The sequence below is a fragment of the Rattus norvegicus genome, chromosome 1 (genome assembly GCF_036323735.1).
Source record: "Rattus norvegicus strain BN/NHsdMcwi chromosome 1, GRCr8, whole genome shotgun sequence".
NCBI lineage: Eukaryota > Metazoa > Chordata > Mammalia > Rodentia > Muridae > Rattus > Rattus norvegicus.
In genome coordinates, this window is record NC_086019.1 from 57,253,270 (window position 1) to 57,274,650 (window position 21,381).

The following is a 21,381-nucleotide window of genomic DNA, read 5'->3' on the forward strand; positions in this document are numbered from 1 at the left end:
CTCAGTGTGACACAGAAGAGGCCTAATTGGAAAGTTTGTCCTCTCTCTAAGGGATACTGTATATACAGTGCTCTGGACTGCAGGTCAGACAAGGCCTGCGTTTAGGAGACTTGTGGACAGAAGAATGTCTGTGAGTCTGGACTTAGACTCCGTGGAGGGCTCAGGTCACCTGACTGTCCTGAAGCTTCCCACTGTGAATTATTTCCCTCCTACAGAGTCAGCCACCTGAGCAACTTCATTTCCTGGTTATCCCCTAATCCTCTTACACTGTGTAGAGTGTTCAATCTCAGGGAGGGCCTGGGAATCTGAGAGACACCACTGAGCCCCCTGGGCCTGGCTGATTCAACCTGAGGCTACTCTGTGTGTCTTCATTTTGCTCATCCACCAGAGACCTCAAAAGTCAGCAGTGAGCTTGCTGAGAGGCCAGGAACCTCCATATTGGCCCAAGAGCAACTGTCCTCTTTTACAGGTTCATCCACAGAGCATGTAATTCTGATTGGTGCAACAGTCTGGAAGAGTGAAAGACGTCATCTCCCAAGGACAAGTGCTGTGTTAGTGGACACTGAGGAGCTGCACGGATCAGACCCTTCCCCATCCTTCTCCAGCCTCTCTTGTTCTTCCTTGAGATGTTTCCTACAGATCTGAAAGATCCAGGCAGTCCATGACATGCATTTGAATTTAATCTCAGGACATTTTACTCCTTGCTCTAAAATTAAGACCAGGTAATTCATTTGTTTGTTTGTTTATTTGTTATATGTAAGTACAATGTAGCTGTCTTTAGAAACACCAGATACAGCATCAGGTCTCATTTGAGATATTTGTGAGCCACCATATAGTTGCTGGGATTTGAACTCTGGACCTCTGATAGAGCATTCAGTGCTCCTAACCACTGAGCAATTTTTCCAACTTCCAGACTAACTTTTTAAATTCCCATAATGTATTCTTTATTCAGGTTACATCCTGATCCCAGCCACTCTCCCTCTGCCTGTCTTCAGGGTAGGAGATTACAGGAAGGCCCCAATTTTCAGCAGGGGAGTGGGTTTGCTTCCAGAGCAGGCAGTGGGGTCGTAAACATCTCACTCTCAGGGAATTGGGAGCTTTCCCATATAAGAATTTTCTGTGGTGGAAGCTCAGTTTGCTGTCTGGCTTCTTTTTAGTTTTCTCTTGCTTCTTCTGGAATGAGAATGTTCTTTATTAAGAGCTTAGAGGGTGTTTCTGGCCAGACTATGTTCATGTGCAGGCCCATCCCTGGACGGCTGGATGCTTAGACTCTCCTGGGGAGACCTGTTTCCTTTCTGCAGCAGGCCAGCTAGTATGAGAGAAAAAGGACCCCATCAGATGTTCACAGTGCACAACACACATACACAAACTCACGCATGCACACACACACACTATACAAATATATATATATATATATATATATATATATATATATATATATCTTCCATATTCCTAAACCCACACATCATACACATCACGTGTCAGATGTGCATGCACATTACATATATCACAGACATATATACACTGTGCACATCACACGTGCCATTTGTACTTATATGCACACATGCATGCACACCTCACTCTACACACATGCCTGCCATGCACACATGTATATAGGAACACCAAAATGAGTGAAGAGATTTTAAAGGAGGCTTGTGCAGTCAGGGTATGATAGGCTTGGGCATGACTACCCTCTGTGTTACAGTCAACTGCGGTCTGGTCTTTTAGCTACTTTCACAACTGGGCCAGTGCCTGTGTAGAAGGAACACCAAGGCCACATCTCAGGGAAGTGAACTGAGGACTCAGAAGAGGCACAGGCCCTGGAGTATGGAAAGGCAGAGCATGGTATGCAGATGTAAATGCTGTAAGGCACTCTGGCTTGTCCACTCCAATAGGCACGATAGTAAGCACGAGGCCAGTAGATGTCGTATCCGTGGGAAGAACCCTCTGGATGCCATGTTAGCAACTTAGGGTGTTTCTTGTTTTCAGTCCATGCTGTGGACAAGGAATCAGGAGGTGTGGGGTAGAGTGGAGACTTGAGCACCTACCCTCTATGTTGTGAACCTAGTGGATGTTTTTCTGCCCTTCTAGACCTGTAAGTGGCCTGTGCCAGCACAGCAGAATGGGGACATTCCCAGTTCCATAGGATACTGCAGGCTTGGGGACTGGGTACTTAGGCTTTTGGCTGTGCACCACACCACCTTCCTGACCAATGGTACATTAAGTCAACCAGTGCTTGCAGAATGCTTGAGACAACACAAATGTCTCCTTTCTAACTGGAAACAACATATAAAGGTCTAATACAAGTCAGTAATGTGTCTCTGATTGTCCTGTGGCACTGGGTGAATTAAGGACATGATGGAGAGCATGCCAAAGAGTCTAACTCGTTCTGTTCCATCTTCCTTCTGAATGCAGGTCTCCAGGATCCAGTGCTCACACGGACTCAGGGCTGCTGCTCAGGGAACCAGCAAACCCTGTTGCTCTGACCATGCCACCGTGAAGGGCGGTCTCTTTCTGTTCCAGTCTCTGCGGTGCCACTGTGTATTAGAAAGGACATCTTTCAAAGGAGGGGTTGGTGAAGGGCAATTTACCTTCTCTTTCAGAGATACAACTGTCTGAGGAGAGGCTAGGAGGTGTTGCAGAACCAAAATATAGAGCTAGAGGGATCATAAAATCGAGGTTGGGAGGAAGGTTAGCTCAAGGCTGCATGTCCCTGAACACCTTGGTGGGGGTGAAGGGTGACTTAATAGTCACTAGTAGCCCAGTGCCTGTCAGTACTCTACATGACCTTGTTGCCCTTGCTTCTTCTGGTGCTCAACAGCACCACTCAGATGCAAACAGCAAGGCCTAGATAGTGTCCACATCTCCCATGGCTTGACACTGTGCTGGGTTTGATACTACAAACTGGGAGGCTGGGACTTGAACTTGAGATCACTGACTCAGGCTAGGGAGGACTCCAGGGCACCTGAGCTCAGCTGCAAAGGCAGAAACTGAACCACAGTGAGCAGAAGGGGCACATTTTGCTGTTTCTTTCCTTTTCTGCTCTCAGGCCTTTCAATGAACACTACAGATGAGGATCTTTCCTCCCAGGCTTAGTGTCTGCAGCCATGAGGGTCCTTGGGTGTTTGGGTTTGGGTTTTGGTTTGGGTTTGGGTTTTTTTTCTTTGTTTATTTTCCTAAGGATAGGTTTTTCTGCTTAGCCCTGAGTACCCTGGAACTTTCTCTATAGACCAGGCAGGCCTCAAACTCAGAGATCTTCCTGCCTCTGCCTCCTGAGTGCTGGGAGGAAAGGTATGGACCATCACGACCCAGGGATTATCTGAGTTTTAACCTTTTATGCTTCTGATTTTATTTTTTGGTTTTCTTTGCTTGGATTGTTTTTGGCTTTCAGAGTTGTTGAGGTTGTTATTTTTTAATTCTCTTTTGTTTTTCTTATGTTTACAATTTGGAGAATTTTGTGCTAATGTTGGTTTCAATCTTGTATCTGTTGAGACCTGTTTTGTGACTAATTATATGGTCAGTTTGGGGGAAGGTATCTTGAGGTACTGAGAAGAAGGTATATTCTTTTGTTTTACGATGAAATATTCTATAAATATCTGTTAAATCCATTTGGTTCCTAAACTTCTGTCAGATTAGCTATGTCTCTGTTTAGTTTCTGTTTCCATGATCTGTCCATTGATGAGAGTGGGGTGTTGAAGTCTCCCATGATTATTGTGTGAGGTGCAATGTGTGCTTTGAGCTTGACTAAGTATACTTTTATGAATATAGGTGCCCTTGCATTTGAAGCAGAGATATTCAGGATTGAGAGTTCATCTTGGTGGATTTTTCCATTGATGAATATGAAAGTTTTTTGATAACTTTTGGTTGAAAGTCAATTTTGTTAGACGTTAGAATGGCGACTCCAGCTTGTTCCTTGGGACCATGTACTTGGAAAATTGTTTTCCAGACTTTTACTCTGAGGTAGAGGCTGTCTTTGACACTGAGGTATGTTTCCTCTATGCAGCAAAATTCTGGGTCGTCTTTTACATGTCCAGACTGTTGGACTATGTCTTTTTATTGGGGAATTGAGTCCATTGCTAGTACGAGATATTAAGGAATAGTGATTGCTGTCCCCTGTTGTTTTCGTTGCTAGAGGTGGAATTATGTTTGTGTGGCTCTCTTTTGTGTGTGTTGCAAGGGGATTACGTTCTTCCTTTTTCTAAGGGGTAGTTTCGCTCCTTGTGTTGGAGTTTTCCATCTGTTATCCTTTTTAGGGATGGATTTGTGGAAAGATATTGTGTAAATTTGGTTTTGCCATGTAATATCTTCTTTTATCCAGCTATGCTGGTTGAGAATTTTGCTGGATACAGTAACCTGGTCTGGCATTTGTGTTCTCTTAGGGTCTGTTTGACATCTGCCCAGGATCTTCTGGCTTTCAAGGTCTCTGGTGAGGAGTCTGCAGCAATTCTGATAGGTCTGCCTTTATATGTTACGTGACCTTTTACCCTTACTGCTTTTAATATTCTGTCTTTGTTTTGTGCATTTGGTGTTTCTTTTGTGGTCCAATCTATTTGGAGTTCTCTAGGCTTCCTGGATGTTTATGGGCATCTTTTATTTTAGGTTAGGGATGTTACCTTCAATAATTTTTTGAAGATATTTACTGGCCCTTTAAGTTGGGAATCTTTCTCTCTTCCATCCCTATTATCCTTAGGTTGCTGCAATTTTCAATTGCCATCTGGTTGTCTCTGGTGTTATCTGGTCTTGCTGACGATAACAGTGGCTTGACCCTCCTGTAAGCAACTGTATCAGCAATCCTGGAGACCGGCTTTCACATGGTCATTTCTGGGTACAGAGAGCTTTGGGACTGGCTCAGCTCTGGTTGGAGGCAGGAACTGAAAGGGTTCTATCCCAGACTGCTCCTGGGTTGGTGTGTCCTGAGGGCTTCAGGCAGGACCCTTGGAGCAGAACTGATGGTCTTAGAACTGCTCTCTAGTGTGTCTTCGCCCCTTGTGAATGGCTTTCAATTCTTGCACAGGGAGAGACTGCCTGACTGCTCCTAGGATCCTGGGTGCACGGGGCTCTAGGCAGGTTCCTCTTCTGCCAGGAACGTGAGGAGAATTGGTGGCCTCCCCCATTCTCTCAGAATTCTCCTCACTTCTGAGAGTCCAGCTGTCTCCCCCATGGGATTTGGGTACCTCTCATAGGACTCTTTATGCATGGGAGTTTTGGTTATTGCTGTTTTTACTCTAACTGGGGATTTGAGTTTGTGATTATTTGTGGTTTGTAAATGTTATATAAATTCTTGGAGAATTTCATCTTCCATTGAATGTATTTGGATCCTCTTCACTCCCTGCATCCTTCACCAACTCCTCCCACATCCATCTTCACAGTCACCTGCCACAACCCACAAATTCATGGTTTTTTTAATAACCTGGTGTCCTGTGTTCCTGACTGTGGGGAATGACTCTCTTCCCTATGTGTCATCAACTGTCAATGTTCCCACTCTGGGTTAGTCATGCAGGACTGCTTGATTTTGTGGAGATCTGATGCAGGCAGTCACAGCTGTTGGGAGTTTATGAATGAGGTGGTCTTGTGTTGAGAAGATATTTTGATATGTCTCTTCCCAACCCCAAAATCTTACAATGTCTCTGCCCTTGTTTTCCATTATAGTCCCTGAGCCATGGAGGAAGGGAGGGAGGGAATGTGGACACACCCCCACACCTGTTTTGCCTGAGCACTTTGTCAACAGGTATTCTCCAGTCTTTTAGCAGCTATGAGTTTCTGTGCAATTGCACCAAGAAATTTCTCTAAGATATGAGAGTTGTACTATTAAATCTGAAGACTTCTTGCAAGGATGTGCATATGAGTAAGAACATGCTGTGTTTGTTATCTTGAGTCTGGGTGAGCTCACTTAGTGTAACCTTGTCTAGCTCCAAGCATTTAGTTGGAAACTTGATAATTTCAGTTTCTTTTACATCTGAATGACATTCCACTGTGTGTAGGTACCACACTCGCATTAGTCATTCATCAGCTGGACGGATACCTAGGCTGTCTACATTCCCTGCACCGTGAACAAATGAAACAGTAGTGAACATGGATGAACAAGTGTCTTTGCAGCAGGAAATATTGTTCCTTGAGTATATCCCAGGAATGGCGTAGCTGTATCAGGTGGCACACCTATTTCTAGTTTTCTGAGGAACCCCCACACTCTACAGTGGCCACCTCAGTTTATATCCTCCCACGGACACTGTGCATGAGGGTCTCCATCCCCCACATCCACCCCAGCATTGTTGCCTTTGCCATTCTGATTAGAATAAGATGAAGTCTCAAACTAGTTTTAGTTTTCATCTCCCTAATGGCCCAAGATGGTGAACATATACATATATATTTCTTAGCCATACATTCCTTAGCCATGCATGACTTGTGAGAAAAACCCTTTGAAGACCCCTATCTCAATTAATCCCAATTGTTCACTGGGACGTTTCCTTAGAGTTGTCTCTTTAATACTTTCTATATTCTAGGAGTTTTGATGAGTGCGTTCTATTTTGTTTTAATCTCTAGGTTTTTAGCTTTTATGTAGTTTTGCTTGTTTGGAAGTTGATTTTGTTTCATTTCATTTTCTGTAGCTTGGGTTTTCTAACTGTTAATAGTTTTAATTTCTTTGATCATTCATTTCATTGTACATTCTTTTTCTTACACAATCAGTAATGTTGATCTTAGTGTGGCTGAGCTGTGCTCCTCCCTCCTAGTGACTAGTATGTAGTTTTTTACTTAGGATTTCCTTGGCTTTGTGCGTTGTTTTACTTTTGAGGGTTTCTGTTGTTGTTTTGGTTGGTTTTAGTTTTCTGTTTTTCTTATTTTTCACTATTTTACTTTCCATCTTAGCTTTCTTTCTTCCCTTTATTTCTTTTTCCTTCCTCTTAGGTAGCATTTATACTCTGTTACCTCCAATGAGCTTCGGGAGCAAACGGGCGTCAGAAAGGCTCCGATCTCAGGGCAGCTCTTGCACAGAGAGTTTCTGCTCTCAATATTTGGTTTTGAATACCATCGGCCATGGTTTCCACGCGGCCGTGAAGTTGGCCGTGCACCGCCTCACAGGTACCCCCGTGGCTGTCAAAATGATCCTCAAGAGACAACAGTGGTGCCAGCAGGTCACATCTGAGGTAGAAATCATGATGAGGATCAACCACCCAAATATTGTATCTCTCATACAAGTCATTGACACTGAAAAGATAACATACCTCATCATGGAGTTGGCCAAGGGGAACCAGCTTTATTCTCACATCAAAGAGGCTGGCCATCTGCAGGAGGATGAAGCACGGGGCATATTCAGACAATTATTAAGTGCTGTGGGATACTGCCATGAAGAAGGCATTATACACCGGGACCTTAAACCCGATAATCTGTTAGTCGATACCAAGGGAAGAATTAAAATCATTGATTTTGGTTCTGCCACTCAAGTGCGGCCTGGGCAAAAGTTGAGAACGCCCTATGGGACTTATGCATTTTCTGCTCCTGAGCTGTTACTCGGGAAATTTTATGAGGGCCCCAAGGTCGACGTGTGGGCCCTAGGAGTAATTCTTTATTATATGACAGTTGGAAAGGTCCCATTTGAGGCTGCCAGCATACCGCTACTCCGAAGGCAAATTGTGTTAGGGACGTGCGTTGTCCCACCTGGCCTGTCAGAAGAGCTACAAGACCTGCTGAGTCTTTTATTGAAAGTGAACTCCCAGCAGAGGCCCACAATTCCTGATCTTTTGACTCATCCCTGGCTTAAGATAGACTCAGAGGGGTTCCCACAACTTTGTAAGGAACTCATCCCCCTCAGGCCAGACCCAGCCATTCTTAGAGCAATGCAGGACATTGGATTTGAAGCCCAAGAGGTTAAAGACTCCCTCGATCAGAAGAAATTCAACCAAAGTATGGCTTGTTATTACCTATTGGAAAAGCAGGCTCTTCAGGAGTGTGACAACCCAACCCGGCCTCATCCATGCATGACCCCATTCCCGACCCTTGATTACCCTGCTACTTCAGTGCGAGGGCTCAGAAGTCGAGGAAGCGAGCCTAGATGGCTCGGGTCATCCTCCGATAGTCAAGGTTCTGACCTCGGCCAGACTCCTAGTCATGGATTAGTCAAGAGGGCCAGTTGGCCTGGCGGTCTTCTCTGCAGGCCACGTCAGATAGCACCCACAGTGGAGCTAACCCACAGAATTTCTATTAGTGACCCCTGCTTTTCTTCAGTGCACAGCAGAGGCAAGAAGACCATCAACACTGAAAGCACAGAAGACAAATCCAGTGACTCAGCAGAGGTTAAGCCTGTCGCAAGCAGGCCCTGGCCCAAAAGATTTAGGGGGTGGCTCAAGAACATCCGAAATGGCCTGATGAACCTGTGTTGCTGCATTCCGTCCAGAAAAAAACCTCCCCTGGGGCATAACAGAGTTGTTCCCCAGAAATGAAGAACATGGAAGGAATCCAGAGAGCAAGCATCCAACACTGCCCAGGTACATTGCTGAATTTGCATCTATTTTGCTCGTGTCTGAGTCAACTGGCAGGTTATCATAGTGTGTATGTCTATGGGACGATGCACGGAGAAGCTAGGTCTAAAACACCGTGGGACGATGGTTAAGTCTAAGCTACCAGCACATCTGTCATTGCCGACTGTAACTCCCATGTTCATCCTGCTCATGGGAATACTAAAATACATTCAACTAGAAAGAGACAGCAGGATACTAACCAATGTAGGAGGATGAAGTTGGAGAAGGAAGAGAAGGAGATGCTGAGGGAGGAGAGGGTGGTATGGGGTGGGGGCTAGGAGATGAGGGGAAGAGGTTCAGAGAAGCTTGGAGAGCAGTTTGGAACAGGGTGACCACAGCTGGAGAGATGCCCTGTCCAGCAGAGGTCCCAGAGTCCCTCTCACATGTGTCATTGCCTTTTAGAAGATCACTAGAGGATGCCGGATGCTGCATCTCTGCAGTCCCAGTGTTGAAGAGGACCCACGTGTGGACACGGACCTGCAGAAGGGAGCGCTGTGAGAGCTGTCACCTTCCAGGTCAGCTGTGGAAGGATGAAAGCAAATGAAGAGATGCCAGGTGGCAAGAGAGCACCTCAAAGGCATCACTCTTCCTGGTGGAGGTTGAAAACCAGTCCAAAGCTGGTAAAGACCAGAGCCCTTTTGCCGACCAGGGTCACATCACACACCTCCTCTTGGCACAAGTTCTCGCCTCACTCTTAGTGGAGGATATACGTCTTCTCAATGTGTTTATCCGACTCTGAGAATAAAATAGCTGTTTGTGAAAGATGACCTCGTAGGTTTTTCTGCATCTTCTTCACATAGGAAAATTGGCCCTGTGGCATTCCAAGGCCCCAGGAAGAATAACTTCGTGCCTCAAACCATCAAATTAAAAGTGCCTTGGAAGGGACCAAGCTCTAATGTACCTGAATGGGGAAAGTGTAGGAAGTGTAGAAGCTCAAATCTAAGGACAGCATCATATTCTACATGCTTTGATTTCTAAAAGCCTAATGGCAGTCTTTATAGCCCACCTGAGCTGTGTCAGGATAGGTCCTGCTATTAACTCATGAGGAGTGACTGTGAGGCAGTCCAGTCAACGGATGTTAAACTGCGGCTAGGCCTGGATCTTTGAGTTGAGAAGAGTGGTAGAGTGGAGACCTCGGTGATTTTGTTGTATCTAGCGAGCAGTGTATGGATTTTGCTTTTGATTGGTTTGTGTGTGAGCTTCTGTATGTGTGTTTAGATCGGTGTGTGTTTGGGAGGAGGGTGGCTTGTGTATGTGGGGGGGCACTCATGTGTGTATATGTGTGTGTGTTTTCTTTTACCTTTACTTGAATGTGTGAGTACCTGTTTGTGTGTGTATGCGTGTGTGTATGTGTGTTTGTGTAGGTATTCCTGTGGGTGACTGTGAGTACATGTGTGTGTGTGTGTGTGTGTGTGTGTGTGTGCAAGTGTGTATGTGAGTGTCTGTGCCTTGTACGTGTAGTAGTTGTTGGTGTGAGAACACCTGTGTGAGGGAAAGTGTTAAGGCCATCAGTCACCTTGGCCATTGTTTCTAAGGTAAGCGTCTCCCTTATGTTTTTTAAGTTTATTTATTTGTTTATTCACTTTACATCCAAATCATAGGCCCTCCCTCTCTCCTCTCCTCCTAGACCCAAGTCACATGCCTCTCTTTCCATAAGTCCCTTCTTTTCTCAGAAAAGGAGAACCCAGCTTCTTGGGTATCACCCTGCCCTGGGGCATCTAGTCCTACCAGGAATAAGCATATCCGCACCCACTGAGGTCAGAAAATGCTGCCCATCTAGGGGAAAGGGATCAAAGGCAGGCAACATTGCAAGAGAGCCTCTGCTCTAATTGTTGAGAAACCTACCTGAAGAGGAGGTGCACATCTGCCACAAATATGTAGGAGGCCTAGGTTTAGCCCCTGCATGCTCTTTGGTTGGTGGTTCAATCTCTGTGAGCCCTCATGCGCCCAAGTTGGTTGACTCTGTGGTTGTTCTTGTGGTGTCCTTGTCCCTCTGACTTTCTCAATTCTACTTCCTTGTCCACAAGACTCCTCAAGCTCCCCCTAAGGTTTAACTCTAGGTCTCTACATCTGTTACCATCAGGTGCTGGAGGAAGCCTGGCAGAAGACATTTACATCAGGTACAGTCTGCAATTCCTAGACTATCTTTAATAGTGCTCTCTCCCATGGGGTGCATCTCAACGTCACTGCTTGGACTTTCCCTCAATCTCTGCTCCATCTTTATCCCTGAACTTCTTGCACTTGGGACAAATTTGGGGTTGAAGCTTTTATGGATTGGTTACTGTCCCCTTCCCTACTGGAAATCCAGCCTGCCTACAGGAGATGTCCACTTCAGTCTCTCCAACCCAAACTGCTAGTAGTCTCATCACTCTCATAGACTCCCTTGAGCTTTCTGAAAGAAAGAAAGAAAGAAAGAAAGAAAGAGAGAGAGAGAGAGAGAGAGAGAGAAAGAAAGAAAGAAAGAAAGAAAGAAAGAAAGAAAGAAAAAGAAAGAAAGAAAGAAAAGGAAACAAGCACACAGAGAAAGAGGGGGAGGTGGAAGAGTGGAAGGACAGGGATGGGGAGAGGGAGAGAGAGGGACAGAGAGAGAGAGACAGAGAGACGGACAGAGAGATACAGAGAGAGACACAGAGAGAGAGACAGAGAGAGACAGAGAGACAGAGAGATACAGAGAGAGAGAGAGAGAGAGAGAGAGAGTAGATGGATAGATGCTACTGTAGTGAACTTAATCCCTTTAAAGTAAGCATTCTTCTGGAGATAGTAACACCAGTCAGCCTGCTTGGAGTTTTGCCTTTCAGTGTCTTACAGCTTGTTACCCAGCAACTAACTATAAATAAGAACCACAGGGCAGGGAACTCAGACCTGTGAGGCCTGCCCTTAATTCTAACAACTCCCACGCCAGAGCCTAGCACAACATGTCTCCTGGAGGCTCTGTGTAGCTATCTGTGACATAGCTGGTTCTTTTCCAGTGATGATGTCTTGTCTTGACACCAGTGCCTCCATCCTCTGTGTAAGGACTGTGCATGCCCCTTACCACTCGACTTTACCCTCCCAGCAGCACCTTGTTCCAGTTGTACTTTTGTTGTGATGAAATACCCTGAGAAAAGCTACATGCCTTTGGGATGAAGAAGAATGCCTACTGCTGCATAGAGCACTTGCTATGTTCCTATTTAGCTGTCAGGGAGCCAACAGAGGACATCAGGAAGGACAGGCATCAGAAAGTGTTGCCCCTAAGCCTACTGCAAAAGCAGCCAGCCAAGTGGTATTCTTGTTGAGGTAATTATCCTTGTTTGGGTGGCATCCACCCCATAGCTCAGTGTCTACTGTGGTCACAGGAGCCCTGTTCTGACCTGCAGAGGCAGTTCCCACTCCCATTTCAAATACATCTGGCTTCTACCAAGAAGCATGGCTAAGAAATGAATATTTATTTTACTCCGCTGGAACATTGGCTCCCTCTATCTCCTCCATGGGACTCGATAAACTTTTTTTTTATTAACTTGAGTATTTCTTATATACATTTCGAGTGTTATTCCCTTTCCCGGTTTCCGGGCAAACATCCCCCTCCCCCCTCCCCTTCCTTATGGGTGTTCCCCTCCTAACCTTCCCCCCATTGCCGCCCTCCCCCCATAGACTAGTTCACTGGGGGTTCAGTCTTAGCAGGACCCAGGGCTTCCCCTACCACTGGTGCTCTCACTAGGATATTCATTGCTACCTATGGGGTCAGAGTCCAGGGTCAGTCCATGTATAGTCTTTAGGTAGTGGCTTAGTCCCTGGAAGCTCTGGTTGCTTGGCATTGTTGTACTTTTGGGGTCTCGAGCCCCTTCAAGCTCTTTCAGTTCTTTCTCTGATTCCTTCAATAGGGGACCTATTCTCAGTTCAGTGGTTTGCTGCTGGCATTCGCCTCTGTATTTGCTGTATTCTGGCTGTGTCTCTCAGGAGCGATCTACATCCGGCTCCTGTCGGTCTGCACTTCTTTGCTTCATCCATCTTGTCTAATTGGGTGGCTGTATGTGTATGGGCCACATGTGGGGCAGGCTCTGAATGGGTGTTCCTTCAGTCTCTGTTTTAATCTTTGCCTCTCCCTTCCCTGCCAAGGGTATTCTTTTTCCTCATTTAAAGAAGGAGTGAAGCATTCACATTTTGATCATCCGTCTTGAGTTTCGTTTGTTCTAGGGATCTAGGGTAATTCAAGCATTTGGGCTAATAGCCACTTATCAATGAGTGCATACCATGTATGTCTTTCTGTGATTGGGTTAGCTCACTCAGGATGATATTTTCCAGTTCCAACCATTTGCCTACGAATTTCATAAACTCGTTGTTTTTGATAGCTGAGTAATATTCCATTGTGTAGATGTACCACATTTTCTGTATCCATTCCTCTGTTGAAGGGCATCTGGGTTCTTTCCAGTTTCTGGCTATTATAAATAAGGCTGCGATGAACATAGTGGAGCACGTGTCTCTTTTATATGTTGAGGCATCTTTTGGGTAAATGCCCAAGAGAGGTATAGCTGGATCCTCAGGCAGTTCAATGTCCGATTTTCTGAGGAACCTCCAGTCTGATTTCCAGAATGGTTTTACCAGTCTGCAATCCCACCAACAATGGAGGAGTGTTCCTCTTTCTCCACATCCTCGCCAGCATCTGCTGTCACCTGAGTTTTTGATCTTAGCCAATCGCACTGGTGTGAGGTGAAATCTCAGGGTTGTTTTGATTTGCATTTCCCTTATGACTAAAGATGTTGAACATTTCTTTAGGTGTTTCTCAGCCATTCGGCATTCCTCAGCTGTGAATTCTTTGTTTAGCTCTGAACCCCATTTTTTAATAGGGTTATTTGTTTCCCTGCGGTCTAACTTCTTGAGTTCTTTGTATATTTTGGATATAAGGCCTCTATCTGTTGTAGGATTGGTAAAGATCTTTTCCCAATCTGTTGGTTGCCGTTTTGTCCTAACCACAGTGTCCTTTGCCTTACAGAAGATTTGCAGTTTTATGAGATCCCATTTGTCGATTCTTGATCTTAGAGCATAAGCCATTGGTGTTTTGTTCAAGAAATTTTTTCCAGTGCCCATGTGTTCCAGATGCTTCCCTAGTTTTTCTTCTATTAGTTTGAGTGTGTCTGGTTTGATGTGGAGGTCCTTGATCCACTTGGACTTAAGCTTTGTACAGGGTGATAAGCATGGATCGATCTGCATTCTTCTACATGTTGCCCTCCAGTTGAACCAGCACCATTTGCTGAAAATGCTATCTTTTTTCCATTGGATGGTTTTGGCTCCTTTGTCAAAAATAAAGTGACGATAGGTGTGTGGGTTCATTTCTGGGTCTTCAATTCTATTCCATTGGTCTATCTGTCTGTCTCTGTACCAATACCATGCAGTTTTTATCACTATTGCTCTGTAATACTGCTTGAGTTCAGGGATAGTGATTCCCCCTGAAGTCCTTTTATTGTTGAGGATAGCTTTAGCTATCCTGGGTTTTTTGTTATTCCAGATGAATTTGCAAATTGTTCTGTCTAACTCTTTGAAGAATTGGATTGGTATTTTGATGGGGTTTGCATTGAATCTGTAGATTGCTTTTGGTAAAATGGCCATTTTTACTATATTAATCCTGCCAATCCATGAGCATAGGAGATGTTTCCATCTTCTGAGGTCTTCTTCAATTTCTTTCTTCAGAGTCTTGAAGTTCTTATTGTACAGATCTTTTACTTGCTTGGTTAAAGTCACACCGAGGTACTTTATATTATTTGGGTCTATTATGAAGGGTGTCGTTTCCCTAATTTCTTTCTCGGCTTGTTTCTCTTTTGTATAGAGGAAGGCAACTGATTTATTTGAGTTAATTTTATACCCAGCCACGTTGCTGAAGTTGTTTATCAGCTTTAGTAGTTCTCTGGTGGAACTTTTGGGATCACTTAAATATACTATCATGTCATCTGCAAATAGTGATATTTTGACCTCTTCTTTTCCGATCTGTATCCCCTTGATCTCCTTTTGTTGTCTGATTGCTCTGGCTAGAACTTCAAGAACTATATTGAATAAGTAGGGAGAGAGTGGGCAGCCTTGTCTAGTCCCTGATTTTAGTGGGATTGCTTCAAGTTTCTCTCCATTTAGTTTAATGTTAGCAACTGGTTTGCTGTATATGGCTTTTACTATGTTTAGGTATGGACATTGAATTCCTATTCTTTCCAGGACTTTTATCATGAAGGGGTGTTGAATTTTCTCAAATGCTTTCTCAGCATCTAATGAAATGATCATGTGGTTCTGTTCTTTCAGTTTGTTTATATAATGGATCACGTTGATGGTTTTCCGTATATTAAACCATCCGTGCATGCCTGGGATGAAGCCTACTTGATCATGGTGGATGATTGTTTTGATGTGCTCTTGAATTCGGTTTGCCAGAATTTTATTGAGTATTTTTGCGTCGATATTCATAAGGGAAATTGGTCTGAAGTTCTCTTTCTTTGTTGTGTCTTTGTGTGGTTTAGGTATAAGAGTAATTGTGGCTTCGTAGAAGGAATTCGGTAGTGCTCCATCTGTTTCAATTTTGTGGAATAGTTTGGATAATATTGGTATGAGGTCTTCTATGAAGGTTTGATAGAATTCTGCACTAAACCCGTCTGGACCTGGGCTCTTTTTGGTTGGGAGACCTTTAATGACTGCTTCTATTTCCTTAGGAGTTATGGGGTTGTTTAACTGGTTTATCTGTTCCTGATTTAACTTCGATACCTGGTATCTGTCTAGGAAATTGTCCATTTCCTGAAGATTTTCAAGTTTTGTTGAATATAGGTTTTTATAGTAAGATCTGATGATTTTTTGAATTTCCTCTGAATCTGTAGTTATGTCTCCCTTTTCATTTCTGATTTTGTTAATTTGGACGCACTCTCTGTGTCCTCTCGTTAGTCTGGCTAAGGGTTTATCTATCTTGTTGATTTTCTCAAAGAACCAACTTTTGGTTCTGTTGATTCTTTCTATGGTCCTTTTTGTTTCTACTTGGTTGATTTCAGCTCTGAGTTTGATTATTTCCTGCCTTCTACTGCTCCTGGGTGTATTTGCTTCTTTTTGTTCTAGAGCTTTTAGGTGTGCTGTCAAGCTGCTGACATATGCTCTTTCCTGTTTCTTTCTGCAGGCACTCAGCGCTATGAGTTTTCCTCTTAGCACAGCTTTCATTGTGTCCCATAAGTTTGAGTATGCTGTATCTTCATTTTCATTAAATTCTAAAAAGTTTTTAATTTCTTTCTTTATTTCTTCCTTGACCAGGTTATCATTGAGTAGAGCATTGTTCAATTTCCACGTATATGTGGGCATTCTTCCCTTATTGTTATTGAAGACCAGTTTTAGGCCGTGGTGGTCCGATAGCACGCATGGGATTATTTCTATCTTTCTGTACATGTTGAGGCCCGTGTTTTGACCAATTATATGGTCAATTTTGGAGAAAGTACCATGAGGAGCTGAGAAGAAGGTATATCCTTTTGCTTTAGGATAGAATGTTCTATAAATATCCGTTAAGTCCATTTGGCTCATGACTTCTCTTAGTCTGTCGACATCACTGTTTAATTTCTGTTTCCATGATCTGTCTGTCCATTGATGAGAGTGGGGTGTTGAAATCTCCCACTATTATTGTGTGAGGTGCAATGTGTGTTTTGAGCTTTAGTAAGGTTTCTTTTACGTATGTAGGTGCCCTTGTATTTGGGGCATAGATATTTAGGATTGAGAGTTCATCTTGGTGGATTTTTCATTTGATGAATATGAAGTGTCCTTCCTTATCTTTTTTGATGACTTTTAGTTGGAAATTGATTTTATTTGATATTAGAATGGCTACTCCAGCTTGCTTCTTCTGACCATTTGCTTGGAAAGTTGTTTTCCAGCCTTTCACTCTGAGGTAGTGTCTGTCTTTGTCTCTGAGGTGTGTTTCCTGTAGGCAGCAGAATGCAGGGTCCTCCTTGCGTATCCAGTTTGTTAATCTATGTCTTTTTATTGGGGAGTTGAGGCCATTGATATTGAGAGATATTAAGGAATAGTGATTATTGTTTCCCTTTATATTCATATTTGGATGTGAGGTTATGTTTGTGTGCTTTCATTCTCTTTGTTTTGTTGCCAAGACGATTAGTTTCTTGCTTCTTCTAGGGTATAGCTTGCCTCCTTATGTTGGGCTTTACCATTTATTATCCTTTGTAGTGCTGGATTTGTGGAAAGATATTGTGTAAATTTGCTTTTGTCATGGAATATCTTGGTTTCTCCATCAATGTTAATTGAGAGTTTTGCTGGATACAGTAACCTGGGCTGGCATTTGTGTTCTCTTAGGGTCTGTATGACATCAGTCCAGGATCTTCTGGCCTTCATAGTTTCTGGCGAGAAGTCTGGTGTGATTCTGATAGGTCTGCCTTTATATGTTACTTGACCTTTTTCCCTTACTGCTTTTAATATTCTTTCTTTATTTTGTGCGTTTGGTGTTTTGACAATTATGTGACGGGAGGTGTTTCTTTTCTGGTCCAATCTATTTGGAGTTCTGTAGGCTTCTTGTATGTCTATGGGTATTTCTTTTTTTAGGTTAGGAAAGTTTTCTTCTATGATTTTGTTGAAGATATTTACTGGTCCTTTGAGCTGGGAGTCTTCACTCTCTTCTATACCTATTATCCTTAGGTTTGATCTTCTCATTGAGTCCTGGATTTCCTGTATGTTTTGGACCAGTAGCTTTTTCCGCTTTACATTATCTTTGACAGTTGAGTCAATGATTTCTATGGAATCTTCTGCTCCTGAGATTCTCTCGTCCATCTCTTGTATTCTGTTGGTGAAGCTTGTATCTATAGCTCCTTGTCTCTTCTTTTGGTTTTCTATATCCAGGGTTGTTTCCATGTGTTCTTTCTTGATTGCTTCTATTTCCATTTTTAATTCCTTCAACTGTTTGATTGTGTTTTCCTGGAATTCTTTCAGGGATTTTTGTGTCTCCTCTCTATGGGCTTCTACTTGTTTATTTATGTTTTCCTGGAATTCTTTCAGGGATTTTTGCGATTCTTTCAGGCATTTTTGCAATTCCTCTCTGTAGGCTTCTACTTGTTCTCTAAGGGAGTTCTTCATGTCTTTCTTGAAGTCCTCCAGCATCATGATCAAATATGATTTTGAAACTAGATCTTGCTTTTCTGGTGTGTTTGGATATTCCGTGTTTGCTTTGGTGGGAGAATTGGGCTCCGATGATGCCATGTAGTCTTGGTTTCTGTTGCTTGTGTTCCTGCGCTTGCCTCTCGCCATCAGATTATCTCTAGTGTTACTTTGTTCTGCTATTTCTGACAGTGGCTAGACTGTCCTATAAGCCTGTGTGTCAGGAGTGCTGTAGACCTGTTTTCCTCTCTTTCAGTCAGTTATGGGGACAGAGTGTTCTGCTTTCGGGCGTGTAGTTTTTCCTCTCTACAGGTCTTCAGCTGTTCCTGTGGGCCTGTGTCTTGAGTTCACCAGGCAGCTTTCTTGCAGCAGAAAATTTGTTCTTACCTGTGGTCCCTAGGCTCAGGTTCGCTCGTGGGGTGCTGCCCAGGGGCTCTCTGCAGCGGCAGCAACCAGGAAGACCTGTGCCGCCCCTTCCGGGAGCTTCAGTGCACCAGGGTTCCAGATGGTCTTTGGCTTTTTCCTCTGGCGTCCGAGATGTGTGTGCAGGGAGCAGTCTCTTCTGGTTTCCCAGGCTTGTCTGCCTCTCTGAAGGTTTAGCTCTCCCTCCCACGGGATTTGGGTGCAGAGAACTGTTTATCCGGTCTGTTTCTTTCAGGTTTCGGCGGTGTCTCAGGCAGGGGTCCTGCCGCTCCTGGGCCCTCCCCCACGGGAGCCCAGAGGCCTTATACAGTTTCCTCTTAGGCCAGGGATGCCTGTCCACATTTCTTACCCAGCCATAGTCCTCCATGGTGCAGAGAGGTTAGAGCTAGTGACTCAAGCAGGTTAGCCAACATATAGTGATCCTGTATTGAGATATGTCTGCTCCTAAAAGTTATCAAAATCTGGGGCTGGAAAGATGGTTCAGTATTTTACAACACCAGTGTTAGCCCAAAACTGCCTAAAACTCTAATTTCAGGGGATTTGAAGCCTTCTTCTAAGTTCTTTGCATTCATGTGCACACATGCTGAGCAAACACTCATACACATAAATTATTTTTATAAAGAGAGGCTCTAAAAGTCCCATGTAGTAGCTCCTACCACAGCTCTTGCTCAGCTCTTCAAGGAAGAAGTTAGTTGAGAATGAGTGCATGATGCTGAGAAATACTTCTGGGTCATGATTCAGATCAGATCTAATGGTACAGTTTCCTAGATATAGTCACAGTCTCTAAGTGCAGTATTGCAAATCCTCTTCTGACCCTGCCTCGGCTTTGGAACCTGCACACCCTAGTGCCTGACCTTTGTAGCTAGAGTATCAACAGCAATATCAGTGTCTGACAGCCTAGAATCCTGTTTACTAAAGCGTAGAATAGGAACAACCCTGGCTAGGCCATGTGTTGGCATGTTAAAGCAGAACACCATTTACAAACTCAAAGAGGGAAGTGGGTAACAAATGAGTCCCAGGTGAGCAGACAGGAAGACTAAACTGTGAACAGGTGTGGATAATCACACCAGGTGACAGCACCATGTGATGCTGTCATTCTGATGGATAATAATATGTGTGTTATCAAGTGAGAGAAGAGTAGTTGAGTGCTTTTTAAAAATTACTCTAAAAAAGGTTACTTTGTTATTTACAAATTACAATTCAGGTGTTGAGAAAATAAATAAGGTCAATTTCCCCCATAGATACATACGAAGTGAATGAAATGTTTTTCTAGACACAATATATGTAAAAGCTTGTGAAAATGTTCTTATAAAGCTATTTGTGGTGGCATGTGCCTTTAATGCCAGCCCTAAGGATGCAGAAGAAGTCAGATTTCTGTGAGTTTGTAGTCCCCCTGCCTGTGTAGTGAATTCCAGACCAGCCTCAACTATATTGTGAGACCCTGGGCTCTGTTTTGTTCTGATTGCTTGGTTGGTTTTTCTTTTTTAAGGATAGGCAAAGAAATGTATATAAAAGATCACCCTATTATGCTAAGAGCAATTAGTAAATATAAGAAGTTTTGGTTGCTCTTCAACTCTTAGAACCAGTGAGAGGGAGAGAATGAATGAATTGGCTTTGGTTTCAGTTTCAGATCATTATGGCTCAGGAAAACCCAGAGCAAAAAGCAAACTTTTTGTAAAATTTATTTTTCTTGGATATTTTATGTATTTTCCTTTCAAATGTTATTCCCTTCTCATGCTCCTCCAACTTCCTCCCACTGCTTCTGTTAGGACGTTCCCACTCCCACCCACCCATTCCCATCTCAGTGCCCTGGCATAAGGATGCTTGCAGCTGACCATTGCAGTGGACATGGGGACCCCAATGGAGGAGTTAGAGAAAGGACTGAAGGTGCTGAAGGGGTTTGCAACCCCAAAGGAAGAGCAACAATATCAACCAACCAGACCCCACCAGAGATACCAGATAGTAAACCAATAACCAATAAGTACACATGGAGGGATCAATGGCTCCAGCCCAATATGTAGCAGAGGATGGCATTGTCCAGCATCGATAGGTTGGAAGAGTAAAGGTTTTGAGCTCTATAATAATTCAGCTCAAAACGGCTCCCCAGAGAGTCCTCAAAAGCCTTGGACAGAGCACAGTGATCCAACGAAGCTGCCTGGTAAAGACAGGCTGATGAAAAACAGAGCAGATCACCTTTTCAGCCCCAATGTGACAAGAGCAGGCACTCTCTAAGTCACCTTGTCACCCAGAAGCCAGTAAGGCACTTTGCACTTTGATCATTGTTGTTTGTGTTGTTTGTGATCTTGGCCTGCTAGAGTACCATTTTCAGAGAGGTCTCAAATTAGTCCAAAATTAGGACTTTATTAGGAAAACCCTTGACCTTATAGATCAAAATGCACTGTAAATGTGTCTTCAAAAAAGTGTCAGGTTTCCAAGGTAGTGGAGATCATTTTTACACTTAAAAGGCTGGCTAACAAAGTAGTGAGGATGGAGTTTACTGAATAGAGACCGCAACCTCCAAAAGGCTTCAACCTCCAAAAGGCTTCACGCATTTACTCCCATGTCTCTAGCACAGATCTCATCTGGTCCTGGAGAAAGTCCTTCTCCTGGGCTGTGGTGTCAGGAGACTTGTAGAGGTGCGTGAAGCCGACTTCTGGTACATCTTTGTCTCTGGCTCAGTGCTAAACATCCTGCCATCAGTGTATGATGGGTGTGCCATGGCTCCTGCATTCAAAGGAATGTTATGTTTATTTTACTTGTTATTTAATGTGACACTTGGGTTTTTAACACTATTTCTAATAGATCAGCTTCCTAGTACTGGAGGGACAAGTCCATATACCTCTGGAACAGCAGCTAAAATAACATCTCTCTCCACTGGAAACCTCTGCACTGAGGTCTGAGATGAGCTGGAACACTTTCTTACTTGTGAAATATCTGAGTTGTCAGATAAAGTTCCCAACAAATTACATTAACTATCATTCCTGAATTTTGTTCAATTAAGTTATATTTTTATTATACTAGTCAAATAAATTAATACTAAATTAATGAATCTGGGAAAATGAGAATTAGTGTAAACAAGTAAATAAGAAACAAGAAAAAATTAAGTCCGTCCTTCTAGGGTTCCTCTAATTTTTGTCATCTCTCCTGCAGGAGATTCAGTCCTTCCTTTTAGGGGGCTACTCATACCTGCAAGTGATTTAGACGCTCTTGAAGGAAATTCTGTCTCCACATTGGGATGTGGACCCTCCTCTTAGGGAATTTACTCTCTAAATCTTCTAACAGAGTATCTGTGATCACCTGGAGACAGCATTATCTGCACTTTTAAACTCTAATTGGTAAAGAGAACCCATGATATGAATTT

General features: G+C 43.5%; 1 protein-coding gene across 2 annotated transcripts; it reads left to right on the forward strand.

The window, feature by feature from the left end:
- Positions 1–375: 375 nt before the first annotated feature.
- LOC134485003 (sperm motility kinase 3A-like) lies at positions 376–10,289 on the forward strand. Of its 2 annotated transcripts, XM_063280827.1 has the most exons (3): positions 376–722; positions 2,416–8,480; positions 8,916–10,289. In XM_063280827.1, the coding sequence occupies exon 2, from the start codon at positions 6,930–6,932 to the stop codon at positions 8,433–8,435; it is 1,506 nt and encodes a 501-aa protein (XP_063136897.1). In that variant the 5' UTR covers positions 376–722; positions 2,416–6,929; the 3' UTR covers positions 8,436–8,480; positions 8,916–10,289. The 2 variants fall into 2 exon arrangements, with proteins under 2 accessions (XP_063136897.1, XP_063136896.1); XM_063280826.1 differs by lacking the exon at positions 376–722 and having other exon boundaries at positions 1,449–8,480.
- The last annotated feature ends 11,092 nt before the right edge of the window (positions 10,290–21,381 follow it).